Source organism: Peromyscus californicus, unplaced genomic scaffold, assembly GCF_007827085.1.
Source record: "Peromyscus californicus insignis strain IS unplaced genomic scaffold, ASM782708v3 Scaffold_24__1_contigs__length_46423439, whole genome shotgun sequence".
In the NCBI taxonomy this organism is placed as follows: domain Eukaryota; kingdom Metazoa; phylum Chordata; class Mammalia; order Rodentia; family Cricetidae; genus Peromyscus; species Peromyscus californicus.
The window spans coordinates 24,000,728-24,020,125 of NW_026294535.1; the positions used below are offsets into that span (position 1 = coordinate 24,000,728).

The 19,398-nt window shown below is 38.7% G+C and overlaps 2 protein-coding genes across 15 annotated transcripts in view; one reads left to right on the top strand and one right to left on the bottom strand.

Annotated features, from left to right (window-relative positions):
- The first annotated feature begins 1,668 nt into the window (after positions 1–1,668).
- Positions 1,669–19,398, top strand: part of Ppfia2 (PTPRF interacting protein alpha 2) — a 461,179-nt gene continuing 443,449 nt past the window's right edge. For 13 of the 14 annotated variants that reach the window (XM_052753257.1, XM_052753256.1, XM_052753259.1 and 10 more), the window contains exons 1-2: positions 4,562–4,667; positions 8,990–9,240. In XM_052753257.1, coding sequence (XP_052609217.1) covers positions 8,992–9,240 — 249 coding nt within the window. In that variant the 5' untranslated portion in view covers positions 4,562–4,667; positions 8,990–8,991. Of the gene's footprint in view, positions 3,727–4,561; positions 4,668–8,989; positions 9,241–19,398 lie in introns of those variants that run through there. The other variant, XM_052753255.1, reaches the window with a different exon arrangement.
- On the bottom strand, positions 4,205–5,128 carry LOC128119753 (uncharacterized). Its single transcript, XM_052753278.1, has 2 exons — positions 4,813–5,128; positions 4,205–4,648 (listed from the first exon to the last, which is right to left on the bottom strand). The coding sequence occupies exons 1-2, from the start codon at positions 5,005–5,007 to the stop codon at positions 4,205–4,207; spliced, it is 639 nt and encodes a 212-aa protein (XP_052609238.1). The 5' UTR covers positions 5,008–5,128.

A 19,398-nucleotide genomic window follows, 5' to 3' on the forward strand; every position in this document is an offset into this window, starting at 1 on the left:
GCTAAGACATACAGTGGGGTGCACTGAACCACTCCTGATTCTTAGCCTTTCCAATGAGAGACAGACATTATGGAGCTAGCCAGAGCACATTCCATAATCCATTTGTAATCCATTTATGCATTTTCATTTTATCAGGTCTGTCCTTTTAAAGAACATGGCTAAACTAACATTTCATTTGACATTCAGAACATGTAGAAGAATCAACCACTATAGCATAAATGAGCATAGTTGTATGTTACAGTACATTTAAAGAATGAATATACAAAGTAATATTTGAAATTGTGCAAAAGAAGCATTAGTTATCTGTGACCAAAATCCTGTATGTATTTATGAACAAAATCCATATTTTGATCTTGTGCACTAATACTAATAATAAAAAGTTAACTAATACCACATTTGATAAAGTAGTCAATTATTTGGAGATAGGTATAGTTCACCATAGTCTTTGATTTACCAGCTATTAAAATCATTGGAATCAGGTGATAGCCTTAACATTAAAATTGTTTACATAAAGTGTATGTAAAAAAAGTATAAAAGACAATTTACCTCATGAATGAATATTTAGTAGCTCTTGTTCTATGTTTCTGTTTTGTTCTAAACTTTCTCTGAATATTAAAGGAGTGATTGTCTAAGTGGGGTGTTGACCTAGCAGTACTAGTATCACTTTGGAACTTACCAGAGATGAAAATGTTGAGACAGAACCATTGACCTGATGGATGCACAGTTTTGAGGGATGAGGCTGAGCAATGTTCATTATAAGAAGCCACCCTGGATAGTGTCTTGTATGTTGAAATTGATGGTCAACAAGCTATAGAAAGGTGTACAGATGGTGTTCCTTGTATTCTCAACAATGAGTTAATCTAATGTCTTTGCAAAATCACTTCTCCATTTTGATAGGGAATGTTATATCCTCTGCCTCTGTGTTACAGGTAGGAATGTGTAGTTTCTAAGGTGAAAGTGATTGTGAAGACCATGACCTTCTTGTCAAAATAATCTTTATTCTGGAATCATTTCTTGCCTTTCCCACCATTTTTTTGTGTTATGAACTACAGGGTAGCCTTTTAAAAATATTCTGTATAAGATAAATGTGAATATGGTACTTAAAATTAGAATTTGTATCTGGTACATTGGAATGAAGCAAATAAAAACTCTTGAAAATGGCAAGAACACTTTCAACTTCCACTTGGCAGCCATTGATCGGCATGAAAAATAAAATCAAGGTGTAATAAGGTAGCAATTGTCACACAGACACACATAGCTGCCGTCTTTAAAAATATGAAGTTAAGGGACATTTTAACTCATATGTACCGTTCCAGAGAGTGAAAGTTCTGAGCACTGACATGTGAAGACGATAAGGTGACTATTGCATTGTTAGATTTGTTTGAGGATAGACTCAGGGGCCTCTCAATTTCCTGTGATTGTGTGCATTTAAGCCATATCTAAAGGTGAACAGAGAGCCTGGTCACCAGTGGCATGTACCTGTAATCTTGACTCCAAGGAGGCTGAAGCAGAATTGGAAGTATGAAACCAGCCTAGGCTACACTTAAAAAAAAAAGTCATGCACATAGACTATTTGGGTGTGTGTTCTAGACTTTTCCAACACAAAAACCACGTTTTCATCTTAAAGGGAATAAGGCATAGTTTATTCTGGAACCATTTTTTTTTTGAATGACCATGGCCTGGAAATACATCTATGGGTTACTAAAAACTCAATCATCCAAAGTGGAAACAGTTTCATGAATTTTTATAGTTTCATAGAACAAAGTCATAAATCAGGGTAAGTTTAAAATGCATACACTGGTGGGTACAGCGGAGAAGTGCTTACAGCCAGATGATGGAAGTGTTGCTGTAGGCCCAAGATGTTTTCTAATGACATTCTTAGCGCTTAGGTTTGGGACTTGGTAGTCTCCTAAGTTAATAGATACCAAAATCGTTTTATCTATTATTCACAGGATGTTAGTTCTGACAGAATAGGTAAGGAACAGATGTTCCCAGTGGCTAAAGCTACCCTATAATAAGGTAATTAGCCTCTGGATCAGCATTCCAACCTCTACACAGTACTTCAGTTCAATTGGTTTCAGCTGACACAGATTCTTCTCAGGAAACTTTGTTCACACCAACATAGGTCTTATGTGGACATTGTTAGGAGTGTGGACACTCAAGGTCCACTCTAACCTTAGAGTTTCAGCATCTACAAGATGACAGGACCCACATGTGAGGATATTTGAGAAGCAGTGCTCCATTTAGCTTATAATAAATTTAATGTGTTTATGCTTAATATTTTTGTACTTAACTCTTTTTTTCTTTTTGGTTTTTCGAGACAGGGTTTCTCTATGTAGCTTTGCACCTTTCCTGGAACTCGCTTTGTAGACCAGGCTGGACTCGAACTTACAGAGATCTGCCTGCCTCTGCCTCCCAAGCGCTGGGATTAAAGGTGTGTGTCACCACCGCCTGGCCTTTGTACTAAACTCTTAAACTGAGACTCAAAACTTGAATAACAGTCTAGAAGAGGAAAAGGTAAAATTCATAAGGTTCATCTTAAATTTTACTATAGAATTATCAACTAATTTAAGTTCTTCCACAGGAAAGAGCTCTGCACGGACACTTCAGTGATTCAGTCCTTGGGCACCATTTCTTAGTAAAATTTGTACTCTGTTTTAAGCGTAAGTAAAGCATCCCTTTGAGTTTCTTTACACTGCTTGCTGTGGACACTTGCTATAACATCCACTGTATACTTGATGTTTAATTCTTTTTTCATTCCCTTAGGGCATCAGCATCTTCCTCACTCAAATATTTCCTTAAAGTATATGTTGGTATTGTCTACTGATGCCTCCTTACTCCTGATCTATATGAATAAGTACCACACACACACACACTCACACACACACACACACACACACACACACACACACACACACACACACAGACAGAGACAGACAGACAGAGATACAGAGACAGAGAGACAGAGACGGAGACAGACAGACAGGCACAGAGAGACAGACAGACAGACACAGAAACAGAAAGAAAGACAGAGACAGGTTTATGGGGTCTGGAACATGTTCTTAGAGAGGTCAGAGTGTTAAAAGCTGAAATTTAGTTCTGCAGGCAGGGAGCATTTAACATGAGATCCTCATCTCCGAGGCAATGAATGGAGGAGACCTGAAGAGGTAACGCAAAGTGGCAGGCGCGGCCACACCCTAGACTGTCTCAGGTTCCTACAAGTATGCCTACCCTTCCTCTGGTTCAAGGGAAGAAAGCTGCGGAAAGTCACAAGTACCTAAGGCCACAGAGCAGGAACGTTTCCAGTTCCCGGGAGCACATGCCAACACAAGCTTTCCTATAAAGATGACTGTGTAGCAGAAGCTCAGGCTGGGCAAAGAGGACCCCACCCCCCCTTTACACTTTTGCCCATCCGTGGTGGCCCTCGTCATCATCGAGAGCACTGGGACCAGCTTTATCCTCGGCAGCCCTGGAGAAGCTTTGGGGGAGACGAGTGTATCCACAAGCGCGTGTGTGCGTGAGGAGGAGAGCAAAGAACGTGATTACTTCAGAATTTATTTAAGGGCCGGTGGAAACCACTGCAGCAGCTTCCAGGGGAAGCCCTTGTTCCAGAGGAAGAGGAGGTGGAGGCTGCCAAGGAGGAGGAGGGGAGGAGACACAGAAGGAGGAGTAGCAGCCGCTTGCATGAGGCAAGGATGCTATAGCATCCTCACCCGTTCTCAGCAGGTTGGTTCTGTCGGCCAACCCATGCAAGCAGAGGAGTTGCAGAGCGGTTGGGAGGGGGAAATTGGTGCCCTCTCAGGGGGTAGGGGTGAGGAGCAGTCCGGGGAGGGAGGAGGGAGGTGTGCGTGTGCGTGCGTGCGTGTGTGTGTGTGTGTGTGTGTGTGTGTGTGTGTGTGTGTGTGTCTGCTTCCCTTCCCAGGAAATAAACGTCTCTAAGTGAAAGGATACACCCTAGGACAGAAGTAGGCTGGGTGTCCAGAGAAGACCTGTCCTGCTTCTAGCATCCCTGGGGACTCACTTCCTTTTAACCATCAAACTCCCAGCAATTACCATAAACTCCACTGTGACTCCGGGTGGGTTATTGGGTGGAGAATTTCCCTTCCAGAGATGTACTTTCCCACACTTCACCCCGAAGTTCCCCTTTAGAAGGGACGCTTCTTCACCCGCTGGGTGGCCCGGGAGACCGCGGGGAGCAGTTGTGCTAGGTTAAGTTTCTGAAAGTCAGATCCAGTCCCGGATTACCAGCTCTCCGCCCCGGGGGCTCCGCTGCACGCTCCAGAGCTGCTGCTGCTGCTGCTGCTGCTGGGCGGCAAAGGGGCCGCGGCTGCTTTAAGAACCGCCTCCCCCTCTCTTCCCTTTGACAATGGTCTGAACCGAGCTCTGCTTCCCAAAGCAAAATTTGTAATATGCCATTTTTCCGATGGACCCTTCTCCTTTTGGCTGCTGACGGAGCCACGGGAAGATGCCGTGTGGCTGCCACGCTACGGAGCCGGGGCACGTTCCAGGAGAACGCTGGGGCTCGCGAGTGTCTAAGCAGCCTTTCTCCTCCCGTTGCTAGGGAAATGGTCCAGGACTGCTGGGTGTGAGCCTCACCTCTCCTCCAGCCGAGACTGCGGTTGTCAGTGATCCAGTGAAGAAACAGGACCTGAAATAAGAGACATTAGGTACAGAAACTGTATTCGAGTTGCATGGTTTCTTTTCCGCTTCATTTTTTTTTCTCCTTTTTTTTTTTTTGACCACCTCCCCAGCCCCACCCCGCCCCCAGGGAAGAGGAGATGCAAAGTCCTCCTGTGGGTTTCTGTTAGTTACCTTTGCTTTCCAAAGATGCTTTCCACCCATCTTCTCCATCCCCGATGTCTCTGCCTCCTGCCTAGCTGGCTCTCTCCTGGGGCAGATGAACAATTTTAGTGTGGAAATTATGAAGTCAACTTCTTTCGGGGTGGTGGGGGTGTGGCTGAACAGTAACTTGTCCAGCAGTGTGGGGTGAGCTCGCTGTTCGGCCATCTGAACAGGCACGAGGGTATAGAAAGTGGAAACGCTTCCATTAGAGGTGGTAGGAATATTTCCTGAGGACAGGGGATTTCAAAGAGTTAAAGAGGAGGAGGAATATTCGTGTAATGTAATCAGACAATGGCTAGGCTTTCTTTTACTGAATTACTCCTTGCGGGTTAACAGAGATGGAGCTGGGAGGGTTCTGAAGACTAAACCTTTGCCGAAGAAACTTATTACAGAGAATGACTGCTTCTTTGCCGGTGGTCGTGTATTAATTCTAGCCACACAATTAAATGAAGTTATTGACCTACAGAAATAAAAGTCTTTTGGAATATTCTTGTCTGAATACGTATAGCTCGTAAGAACATATAGTATTAAGGAACACACTAGATCTCAAAATCCTTGCTGAATGACTCCACTGGGCATTCAAAACTTTTATTTTGGAATCCGAGAGATTTAGAAGACAGTCAAGGTTATATGCTGACAGCATGGGAGTTGGTTTTCTTGGTATAAAATTATTCGGGCTAAATTTAAGCACTGAGATAATTAAACCAATCAGGGTTATTATTTTTTTTTCTCTCTTAAAAATAAAATTTGCATTGCCTGAAACTGGGTCCTGGAATCTTCAGTAGTTTAGTGATCAAGTCGTCTATATCTAGATGAAGCTAATAAAATTATATTTCACATTGACTTGAGGGAGGGATGATGAAAATACCTCAGCAAACTGTGTTTTGGCTTGTTTCTCAGTGATGGTGTAATGTTTGCATTTTTAGTTCCAAAAATGACTCTAAAAGCAAAATATAATATATCTGGGTGCAATATACAAAATACTGGATGACCATATCTTTCTGTATCGTGTTCCAGATATTCATCCTACAAAATATTCTTCATAGATTTTTAATTATTCTAGTTCACTCAAGCTGTGCAGCTGTGAATTTAGGAACTGTTACACTATGTTTTGAGGGACATGCAATTATTTTGCAGCTTATACCAGAATCTGAGGTCTAAGGTAATAATTAACCCAGCCACTAAAAGTAGCTTTGGTATTTGTAGAATTTTTCTTTTTAAATTTTGGAGGACTCTAGATTTGCTCATTTAGATTGATTTTAAAGAAAGTAGCATGCATCCATCTTATTGTCTAATTAATTTTGCATACTTGAAATTTCACGAATTGAATTTTGAGAGTTCAGAAGTATCTGCTAGAATTACAGCTACAGGCCTAGTAGCAGGTGTTTTAATGTACAATATAATTTCTGTAAGGATAAATGGTGACCAGTTTGTAATAGAGAACATGTTTGGGTTTTTTATAATAATCCTTTATATAATTCACTATGTGTCTGTCAGGATGCATAAATCGGGAATTTTTATAAACAATTTTTTGTGTTTATTTTATAAAGAAATTTTATACACTTTAAAAACTGATTATCATTCTTCCTTTGGGGAAGGGAACATGAAGTTTTGAAAGGCAAACCAACTTACTCCATTTCACATGCTTCAGGAGTGGGATGGAACTGAGTTGCTCCAAGTATAGAATGCATAGATTGTCTAAGCGTCTCATCATAGCATCTTTTGGCTGACCAAATCCATGACCACCTTTTCCACGGATCTGAAAATCTCAAGCTTGTGACTGTCCAATGTCTCTCGGTAATATTAAGAATTTGAACACATGTGTGAAATAGATGCTTGGAGTAATGAAGGAAGTTAAACTCTCCTTGGAATTTAAAGTTGTTAGTAATAGCTTTCCTCTGCTAAGGGTATGATTTAAAATGCAGATTGAAGAGCATTTAGATAACTATATTTCAAGGCACAATTTGTTCTGGTACTTTGCCTTAACCTTCAATGTCAAAAATAAACACATAGGCTCATGGTCATGCCTTTCAGGACATCGCAGTTGTTCCATGTGTGAATGTCATGCGTGGCATGTGAACTAATCCTTTTAAGTAAGCCAATGTGTTGAAAAGTTTTTGTTTTGTTTTCAATTAGTGTAAAAAGAATTTATAGCAGTTAAAGGGGGTTATTTTTCACCGTTGGGATAGTCCATGAATGAAAATCAGAATGGTAAAAGCATAAAGTATACATTAAATAGCAAATGATAGTAGTAATTGTGAAAGTCTGTGCAGGTGTACATGTAAAGACATTCTATAGATCTGCTCTGCAATGTACTTTAGGATAAATATGAAATAAATAAGTCAAGTTTCTGTCTTCAGATAGATCAGCATTTTGAGTGATGGGCATAGTTGCAAAGTATTTTGAATTATTTTAGAAATTCCCAATTTTTTCTTTGCTTTACCTAGAATACTTGTCATAAAATGAGTTACTTTCATTTTCTTAAAGTTTTGGTCAGTTTCCAATGGGTCATGACCAAATAGTTCACATATAATTAAGTTTTGCTCCTTAACAACCAAATTTACATGAAGAAACATATAAAAAGTAATTAAATATTGAACCGTTAAATCTTGACATTTTATTTCAAAATATCACCAGAAATAGTTTCCCTAAGGATATATATGTGGACAGAAAAAATGAATTGACCTTTCATTATAAAGTCATGAGAAAGCTTTGAGACACACAACCAAACTGGGCTTATCTCACATCAGGCTTTCTACAAAACCAGCCTTTCTAATATCTTCTGGCCCTCACACAACAACTGAAATTGAGATGAGTTAGACATTTAAACACACACACACACACACTCACACACACACACACACTCACACACACACATACACACACACACGCGCACACACACACTCACACACACACATACACACACATACACACACACGCACACGCACGCTTACACACATGAAAGAGACAGAGACAGAGAGAGATAGAGAGAAAGGGAGAAAGAGAGAGACAGACAAAGAGACACAGAGAAAGGGAGAGAGAGAAAGACAAAAAGAGAGAGAGACAGAAACAGAGAAAGAGACAGGCAGAGAAAGAGAGAGATAGAGACAGAGAGACAGAAAGAGAGAGAATGAAAAGGGAAATGAGACAGTTTCTGATTTTTAAAGATACCACATGTGACAGGCCAATGTTACATGTCAACATCTGTATTGTCTACTTTAAATCAAATTAATAAATAATTTCAAAAAGAATTCAGTCCAATCCTTCCGTGACTAAGAGTTTGTGATTAGCAGCTGAGTTATGAAGTGACTGAATGTGGTAATATAATTTACTGCAATCTGTTTTGTGGAATACTTGAAAGAGTGCTAGTTTGTAATTGTCTGGATGAAAACCAGACAATGCATCTAAGAGGAATGCTAAGTGTAATTAGCAGTATAATAATCAAGACAAATTCATGTATCTCAAATTAACTCCTAGAGTTTATGTCTAATTCAATCTGAATCATTTAGCACGTCTGTGCACAATTCTGAAAGGCAGAAGATGAAAATAAATAAATGAAAAAAAACACTTCAGAAGGATTAGTTGTTGTGAGGAAATCTGTTGAAGTAAGAAAATAACAGTATATTACCTAAAATAGCCAATTACTTGGGGTTTTCTGATTAAAACAGTGAATGTTAGGTCACTTATCTGACCATCATTCAAAAATTGTATAGTTTCTACTCATTGAAGCACAAAGTTGCATTGTCTGTTGACAAATAAGGTACAGCTATGTTCATGATAATACTTTTTTTTAGCTTGCAGAAGTAGAAAAGAATGGGATGAGTGGTTATTCAAATGATGTGTTTCTGTAAATCAAATCATGAGTGATAAATTATGCAAAAGAAAAGGGAAAACAAATGGAAACAGGTTAAGTACGGTACATGAGACATCTATCAATTGCCATGACAGGTGAACACATGTGGGTTGCAAACAGGAAAGAGATTGTACTTCACTAAGGTCCACACCCTCCTCTGGATTGGACTGGAGGCAGGAAGTTGGGAAAAGAGATTAATGACCTGTGAAGGCTTTAGTGAGATGGAAGCCGGGAGGGGGCGGGCATTATTGAAAATAATTTGTTTACTAAAAATTTCCCTTTCTTTTCTTTAAGCAATGATGTGTGAAGTGATGCCCACGATTAATGAGGACACCCCAATGAGCCAACGGGGGTCCCAAAGCAGTGGCTCCGACTCGGACTCCCATTTTGAGCAATTGATGGTCAACATGCTGGATGAAAGGGATCGTCTACTAGATACACTTCGAGAGACCCAAGAAAGCCTCTCACTTGCCCAGCAAAGACTCCAGGATGTCATCTATGACAGAGATTCCCTCCAGAGACAGCTGAATTCAGCCCTACCCCAGGTATGCTTCAGTAGCACAGGTTTTCCTGTTCAAAATGGAAAACAGAACAGGCTCTTAACAACATTTCCATCATGTTCACTTCTATAACTACTTTTATGCTGAATATATAATATGTGCTCTGGATTAAAATTAATAATAAATTACTAATGTATTTCAAAAGTTGCTTTACACAAAGTTAATAGCGTACTGGTGTGCACACGTTGCATGCACTCGTGTGTGTGTGTGTGTGTGTGTGTGTGTGTGTGTGTGTGTGTGTGTGTGTAGAATGAAAGAATTAGTGACTGAGCTTCTGTTCATTGAAAATTTCATTTCCATGTTTTGGTGGACATAGAAAAACATTTCTTTATCAGCCATAATGTAAGGATAATAGATAATCTTGTCCTTAAAAAGTTAACCTTTTAAACACAGTCATGACTTTGAATATATTTATTTTCAGTTTTCATCTGTGTGGTCTGTCTGTTTTGGAAATGGTAGAAGTCGGGGAATTCACTCTATAATACATTTAATTTGCCTGTTTTCAAAAATACCCAATATTTGATTAACTTAAAAAAATTCATACATTATCTTTTCTCAAAAGTACTCAGAGCATCTCAGTTCCTCCTCATGTTCCCATCCCACATCCCTTCCCTTCTACTGCCCACCCCCAGTTTACCCAGGAGATCTTAACTATTTTCCCTTCCTGGGGTGGTCCATGCCTGTCCTTCTTAGGGTCCTCCTTTTTACTTAGCTTCTCTGGGGTTGTAGATTGTAGCCTAATTATCCTTTGCTTTGTGTCCAATATCATGCAGGTGACAGTTATGTGGCTAGATTTGTTTGACGGAGCACCTGACAGTGGGACCAAGACTTATCCTGGGTGCATGAAATGGCTTTTCGGAACATTCCCTAGGGTGGGATACCTTGCTCAGCCTTGACACAGCAGGGAGGGACTTGATCCTGCCTCAACTTAGTATGCCAGACTTTGTTGATTCCCAAGGGAGGCTTTACCCTCTCTGAGGAGTGGATAGAGGGTGGGATGGGGATTGGTTGGGGGTGGGGGACGGGAGAAGGGGAGAGGAGAGGAACTGGGATTGATATGTAAAATGAAAAAAAAAAACTAAAAAAAGAAATGTCTCAAAGTAGTTTCTTCTTACTTTTAAAACATTTTGGAAATTGCCAACCTTGGTGTTTCACATCTGTAATCCCAGCACTTGAAGAGAGAGTATCAAGTGTTCAAGGCCAGCCTAGACTATGTCACAAAACTCTTTCAGAAATTAAAAAAGCATAAATAAATAAAAGAAGGAAATTAGCAAAAGTCAAACTGCAGACGGCTCTTTCAAACTAATGTTGTTAGTTATTTTTACATCCATTCCTGTTAATTTTTAATATTAATAGAAATTAAAAAATAGTGATTCCAAGTATATTTGTTTACAGAGTTAATGGTAAGGATCAGTAACCGATTGGGGAGTTTCGTGATCACACTGCTCTTTTGTAGGAAAAAAATGCACAGAATACAAATGACTTTTTGTTTGTTTGTTTTGTTTTTTTGAGACAGGGTTTCTCTGTGTAGCTCTGGTTGTCCTAGGACTCACTCTGTAGACCAGGCTGGCCTTGAACTCACAGAATCTGCCTGCCTTTGCTTCCCCAGTGCTGGGATTAAAGGCGTGTGCCACCACTGCTTGACTAACATTTTAAATAATTTTCCACAATAAATTAAAATTTTGTTTTAAATACTGTTTTTGTTTTTTATTAAAAAAATAGACTAGCAAATTTTGAAGTGATATCTTGTAACAAGTATCCTTCTACTATATAAAGTGAATAAAACTCTGAAGCCACCTATGTTATTAACCTTCTGCGTCACACTGAGGTAGTTATCACTCTCAGAATGGGTCTGATCACACTCTCTCTTACCCAATAGGTAATCGCCAACCCTTATAAATGATGCCTGTTCTAGACCTACACAAGTTCAGTCAGTTTGTAATGGGAAGAAGCTTTTAAGTGACTCTCACATGTTGAAAACGCCTGTTGATCTCAGCACCCAGAATATGTTGACAAATTCCCCAAAGCATCTATCCATGTTTCACCTGGAATGATTTATTTTGTTTAAAGAGATTTCAGTACTGACCATGTTCTTCACAAGGCGATTTCTCAAACTATCACTTTTCTCACTCTTGTAGAAGACGGCTTCAGTTGGTCACAAGTGTTTGTAAAGCAATGTCCTACAGTAAATCACACCCTCCCTACCTGTATCACACAAGGTGACTGTTTTGCTTTCCTGAGTCTCATTAAAGAGGGCCATTGTACTTTCTGTATATACAGGGAACAAGAGTGAAAAAGCGTTTCTAGCCATTCTAGATAACTAAATTATTGAGATTATAATGTCAAATAATTTATATTTTATTTTTATTATATTAATGTGTAACTTGTTATGACAACTCTTTTAGTCTAGTTGTACTTTTTTCTTTTTTATGTATATGAGTGTGCATATGCATGCATGTTCAAAAAAGCACGTGTGTGTGTGTGTGTGTGTGTGTGTGTGTGTGTGTGTGTGTGTGAAGCTGCAAGTATACAAGCCCAAGATGGTCTTTGGAAGCTTCACTCCTCTGCTTTCCATCTTATGTGTCGAGGTATATTCTCTCTCACTTGAACCTAGTGATAGCCTAGGTGGTTAGTCTGGCTTGCTGGCTAGTCGCAAGCAACCCTGTTCTTCCTTTCTAAACACTGGAGTTATAGACAGGATGCCATAGAGCATAAAACTCACATGTCCAGTTCACACACTCAACAAACGCCTCACTCCTAGGCTGATTGTCTTGTGCAGTTCAGAATTTTGTGCCTGTATAGAATACATATATTTAAGCACACAAATATATTTCAGAGGAGAATACTATAAATATTTCTACTTCATGGAAAAATTAAAGTCTATGGTCTCATCATTAAAAGATCTAGTTTTGCTATAGACTTTGAATAAAATACCAGTGTTCAGGATATATTTGTTAGGAATTGTAGGAAGGGATTGTGATTGTAAACTATTACATTGTTATAGCCATATTTTTATATTATTTAACATTTTAAAATTATCGATCCATATCTTACTACTATTCACACCAGAAGTCTACAGTCCTTAAACATAGTGATGGCACTCTTATTTTTCTAATATGAATATTTGATAGCCCAGCCTGTACTCTTAGGAGTGTATATTTCATGCAAGTAGTAGATTGCTGCTCTTTAATTGGTGTGTTTAAATTTTTGTGGATATTTGAAAGCAATGTATTGTTGGTGATATTCACATTTTACCCTGAAGTGCAGGGAGAAAGTGACTGCCATAAATACGAGGTTTGAGGCAGAAATAAAACATATAAAATGGAAAACTACTATAGTAACATAAAAATGAAATTATTTCAGCAAGCAGAATTGAAAGCAGACACATATTTTATGATGTAGGTATTCTAAATTGACTGTACAAGGCTTTGGGGCACTGTAGGAATTGGGGTTTAGCTTTAGTTACTCCATCTTCTTTTATCTCTCGGGGAGAAATGTAGCAATATTTCAACAATCTTAACCATGTAAATATCTGCCTTATAGTGTATTCCATTGCTCTGTGGAGTGTATCAGGGTTTAAAAAGAGCTGATAATGTCACATCATTCCACATTCCACTTTGATGTCTCCAGCTATACCTCCATGTACCTGCCTTTCTAATGTACAGATCCAATTTACTAGTCTATAGAAACTCCCACTAAAAACCTTCCACTCTCAATCGTCCTTTACCTCCTACTCCACTCAATTCTGCTCTAGTTTCTTACACAAAACCTAAGAATCCTTTTAGAGGATTATTGGTCCCTCATCTCTGATCTCCTTCATCGGGGAGCCATATTGCTTTTCCTCTTAAATAAGGCTCAGATCTCTCTTTTCTTTTCTGCACCTGGCCCCAAATTTCTCTGCCATGTCTCCTAAGATCTCCCATTTGATAAATGCTTCATATTGTATCCTCAAAAAAACCTGAACTACCTATATATCAGCAACAAACTTATCTTTCCAGTGCTTTTCTTTTATGCTATCTTAGTGTCACTATTGCTGTGATGAAACACCAGGACCAAAAGCAACATGTGTAGAAAAGGGTTTATTTCCTTCATAGCTCAGTGTAACAGTTCATCATCAAAAGCAGTGAAGTCTAAATATGACTTTGTCCCCTGCCTGAATCTGCTCTGAATTCTAAGTGCATTTCCTGTTTTACTATTTTGTCATTTTTTTTTCCGTATGGAAAATGAGTTACCTCTGTGTCCCCTACTTCCTAACCTAAGCTTCAAGACATCAGAAACACATCTTAATCTTCAACACCTCTCCAGACTACCCAAGAACTGATGTATTAGTTATCTATTTCCTAAATAGTTCTTGGTAACAAACACTACAATATTTCAGTAGAATTCAAAACTGTGGATTTGTGGAGTTTGGCTGATCTGGGCTTGGGTTGGCCACTCTTAAACGAGTTAACTCACGCTGCAAAAGTATTCCATTAGCTGTATACCACCTCTTTACAGACTGTTTCTAGTTGACTTTGATTGTGCATACCGGAGCAACTCATTTCTGTGCTTGTCAAATCCTAGGATAGGCTGGTGCCACAGGTTCTCCTGCTCATGGCTCAGGAGGAAGAACAGAGCAGAAAGCACCTTTTAAGATTCTGTTTTTATTTTTGTATTGCCCTTTAGTCAGGGCCAGAGACTTGGTGGAAAACAATAGCAAATGGCATGAACAAAGAAAGGGAGGGCTGAAACATTAGAGAACCAGCATAATTGGTCTACCCTAAGTGTAATCAAGCATCATCCAGGACATTGTCAAGCTAGGGAAAATCATTATGAAAATAATGTACTGGTATTTAAGGATTTGAAATAGAATTGTGAAGCTATCAAATTACAAAAGACAGTATAAATATGTGCACACCACAGAGAAAGAATGGTCATAACTAGTAGCTTGCTGAGAACAGCCAAGACTGTGGACTCTATCCAGAGGTTAGAGATTTGAATTAAAACTTATTAGTTGTATATAGCTAAAAGGTTTTTAATCAGGTTATTTTGATTCTCTATTACCCTTTCACTCCTGAGAGAGAAGTGCTTCAAGGAGGTACATAAATGTATTTCTGAAAAATTTTAAAAAATGTCAGCTGTTATTTTCAAAGTGACATATAATTGGTGAACAACTCAATGAGGAATTCAGTTAGGAGGAGGCTGCTTATGGATGTAAAGAATGGTTTTCCTTTAATATTTTAAAATGCAAAATATTTAGGGGAAATTTGCAGAGGGACAGATTTGCTCTAAAGATACTGCTGTTCTGGAAATGAACTATCTAGGTATCTTTTTGCCTTGGAATTTCTAGCTCAATCAACCTTGGTCCAAGTACTGAATTCCAATGGTAGAAAGTGCTACATTGGATCATTATGAGAAATAAATGAGTTGTAACATGCTAAAGAATTAAGTACTCAAGATACTATATCCTCAATAAATGCTACATTGAGCTCTAGTTTCAATATCATTACTGTCATGGTCATTATCATCTTTAATCAACCTTAGCAGTGTGGTTTTACTCAGTGATTATGACCAGTTTGGAATACTAGAAATGTTCACTTTGTTCAGTCTTAATCAAGTTTTGGGTGTCCTCTGGTCCATAATTTTTACTATTAGAAATGTTATTGAGGGCTGAGAAATGGCTCAGCAGATACATCTTGTGCTGTGCATGTAAAGGACTCAAGTATAGCTCCTATCAGCTGCATTAGGTAGCTCACAACTGCTTGTAACTCCAGCTACAGGCTTATCCAATGCCTTCTTTTGGCCTCCAGGGGTAGTTGCACTCTTGTGTGCCTAACAGTCTGCTTCACACACACACACACACATCCATGCTATTAAAAGTAAACCTTTAAACATATTCTTAATTATGCTCTTAATAGTCTTCTCAAGTCCTTCTATAGTGACTGTGGGCATATGTCCCTTGTGTCACACAAGATCCCTTTGTACTGTGCTGAAATGACATTTGGATTGGCCAGACTCATTTGTTGTATACACTAATTCAACACACTAAAAGTGTTGTATCCATTGTCTGTCACAAAGACTTCATTTTTTCTAACTGCCAATATTGTAGCCATTATTACACTTTTCTCTGTGTAGTTTTTTTTTCCTCCACAGCTAAACAAAGTAGTATTCACTTGGAGATTTTATATCTTAGTTATTTTACTTCTCTAAGCCTTACTACTATGTTTTTCTCATGAGTGTTCTAAAAGTACACTTGTCAGGACTATGGATGTCGCTCAATTGTACGCCTGCCTAGCCAGCTCAAGGTTTTTGGTTTAACGCCCCACCACCGCCACTCCAGAACCACCATGGCATTCTGCCACCAGATATTTGCAAATATAGTCATTCTTCCTTATTCTTATGTCCCTGAATGATTGAGCAAGACTATCAATCATTTCATTTGGAAATTCCCCTTCCCTTAATTCTTCATAACCATTTTGTCCTAGAGTCATTCTTTTCCTTCACTTCCTATACATTCTTCCTAATTGTCTCTATTCATATTTGTCTTTGTATAACTGTATTTCAACCATTCCTTTTATATTCTCTTTTGGTTAGGTTTTTCTATCTATAATATCAAGTACTTCAAATTGATCTTGCTCCCAACTGAACAGCTTTGTAGCATCCAAATCTACTGCTTCAACTGTTCCATATAATAACAACCCTCAGACTCAGTTTTCCTTGAGAGACCAACCACTTTCTCCCATTTTTCCCTCTAAACCTATTTCTCAGCTTGTTCTTCTGCCGAAATTTCTTAATCTTGTCAACTGCAGTCTATTTTTTCCATCTCTGCAATACTCAGATGAAACAGTGGAAGAGGGACTTCATTATTTCAGAGAGTTTTTGATTTGTATGCGCTATGTATCACTTCATGCACCATAGGCAATGGAGAAATTCCCATTCCACTTAGAAGAAGAGTTTCAAGGAAAGCACTCAGAAAGCTTGAGGAGCTTCTTTCAGAGACTGAAGAGAGAGTCAAAAGTCAAAAAGCCCAATAGAGGCTGAAGATGACCTTGTTCTTCAGCATGCTAGAAGCAGGCTTCTAGTCTTTCATTTAACTACAAAGTTGGTGACTCTTAAAATGCCAAATGGAGCCTTCACAAGGGATCTTCTTTAGGGCTGTCTTCAACCCACGGAATAGTAGTAGGCTATCACTTGCACAGCCTCTATATTGAAACAAAAATGATTAATGTGAGGACTGACTCCCAGAGTGGGAACAGACAAAGCAAACTGAAATGGAGAAGAATGTACCTAGGGGTTCTTTGAGAAAGCTACAAATGAACTCCTAGGGAGCAGGGAACAGGACCATTGGTTACATAAGCTCCATTATGAATGCCCAGATCAAGGGTGACAAGGGTATCGAACCCATCACACTGTGTTCGGCCCTCCACCCCAAGTTCTCTGACTCTGTTGTGATTGAAAACAGGTCCCTGAATGTCATGTGAGTAAAAAGAGACAATGATACTCCCATGTTCTCAGAAGGATCTCAAAGCTTGAACGAACCTGCACTGAGGATGAAGGTGGAGAATTTATGTCAGGTAGAAGTACAGGACATACTGCATTTTATGTTCTTTTATTGAATTAGAAGGAGATCATAAGTTTAAACTGGATTTTAAAAATCTAGTTGGACAGATAGTGTGCCGAAGCATAGTTGCAAAGTTTAAACATCTGTCTAAAATTTTATTTGAGATTTATTTCTTCACTGAGAGCATCAGAAGAGAGTGTGTGGGTTACTGAATCCAGTTGACTTTCTAAATAACTTTGAAGTATCATCTTAATTTATGCTCACAAATTTGTAGTAAGATCATGCTTTGTGTTTCCATTTTTACAGATAGTAAAACCAAGGTACAGAGGTTAAGAAACTTGCTCAGTGCTGCGCAGTGGTGAATGTTTGTTAGGATTCCATGAGTGGCATACATTTGTTTTCACTCTCAGCCACCTCCTTCTTCTCATTGTGGTACATCTAGGTTAAAAGAAAGATTAAACTTCACTGGACACAAAAGTATGTTTGAGACATTGGCCATCAAAAGAATCTCTGTGGGTGTTCCTAAGTTCTTAGAATGCAATTTTTTGTCATTGTTAATGAGATGGTAAATGATGATTAGAGTTAACATAGCTACTTAAGATAATAATTGTGCAAGGACTCTACATTATATTTATGATGAAATGAATTTGCCTTTTTAATGAATTGGGCATACTTTATGGCCTGTTAGATCATTTTTATAAGCAAGAGAGCATGAGTTATATGGAAAAAATTCAAATAACAAGTTTAATACTTGAGTGTTAGTTTCTATTTTATTAAATCTCATGATGCTAGAAAACCACTGAACTGATATATCTCATTGCTGGCATATGAAAAAGGAAATTTTATCTCTCTAATATTTTCTACTGAGGAGGACCCTGCCAGTGTTCAAGGCAGGCAGGGAAGCAAATCCCAACAAGGTAAGGATGAAAACTTGGTTCAGATTGACCTTATCACCCTGGATCAAGACTTCAGGGAGTCTGATGCCAGGAGGTTCATTGTCAGTATATTTAAAACACAGTACAATTTGGGAAATGTTTCCTGGTGTAATACAATCCTCTGTGCAGAAGGAAGCATAATTACATAGAAACTCAACTCAAAGTACATGTCATTTCTTCTAAGAAAGTGAGTTCTAGAGATAGGCTACCTGTACTAACTTAGGGGACTAAGGAAGGGTCCATCCTGGTCTTTATCATACAGATAATATAGAAGTCATTTGGGTTGTTAGCCACCTCTGGTCCTGGTTGTAGGTGCTTGAAGAAGCCTCTGGCTATACAAATAATGTAAAGGTCATTTAGATTACTAGCCACCTATCGTCTTGGTTGTAGGAGCTTGATATGGCCAGGCCCAGCAGATTGCCAGGCTATTAATCACTTCCAATTCCCTACTTTCTGGATGGAAGAACAGGTTTTACATCTTTCCCATCGGAAAGATAATTCCCTGTGCTTAACATTCCTGATTTCTCTAGAGATGGGTGGGTGCAAGGATCTTCTGTTGTGCTCCCAAAATTCTACATTTATTTTGCAAATTTTCACTCATTATAAAGGCTATACATTTCCATTGTGTAAATTTAATTATGACTGTCCAATAAGTATTTTTTATTCACTAACTATGCCTTTTGTGTCAGCTTCTACTTTAAAGGCATTGTAAGTGCTGCAAATTATAGGGACACTTAGGAGCCATATGAGGTCATTACCTAATTTTTACTGCGTAGCACAGGGATTTATAATTTTTTTTTTGAAAATGCAGTGGCTTTTGCTGATTTCATTGTTCATCCCCCTCCTGTGATGAATTTGACATGCCTCCAGGGTCGACATGCCATCTTCTTGTCTCAAGACAAACTTTGCCACATCACGAATACTTCCATCACTAATAGATTATAACCAACATTGCTAAAGTGTGTTCTCATGGATTTTTCAAATCAAAATAAAATAAAATCTGTTTACACCCCATTGTACTCAACTACTAGCCTATCCATCTTTACTTTTTGACAAATGATTGCTTTGAAGATTGAGTCGATTAAAACATGTATTATTTGGCTCCAAATGTTGTTTTGTTTTGATCTGTTCTCCTGACGGTTTATAATACTCATTATAAGTTTAGTAGAATAAATACATCTTTAATTGGTCAAGTTTTTAAAATAATAAAAGTTTTCATGAAAAAGATTTTAACTAATGATATTTTAATAACAGAAAGAAGTAAACTCTATTCTAATTAGCAAGAGTTTTTTCTAACTCCAAATTGACGTTTGTGTGTGTGTGTGTGTGTGTGTGTGTGTGTGTGTGTGCTTATTGGACATGAGTACCTGTGGAGTCCAGAGGAGACTTGTAAGGATTTGGTTCCCTCCTTTACCTGGTTTCTGAAGATTGATACCTCCAGGCTTGTGTGGTAACTTTTTTTGTTTTGTTTTGTTTTTTGTTTTTTCGAGACAGGGTTTCTCCGTGTAGCTTTGTGCCTTTTCTGGAACTCACTTGGAAGCCCAGGCTGGCCTCGAACTCACAAAGATCCACCTGGCTCTGCCTCCCGAGTGCTGGGATTAAAGGCGTGTGCCACCACCGCCCGGCGTGTGGTAACTCTTTAATAACTTTATTTATTTATTTTTTTGT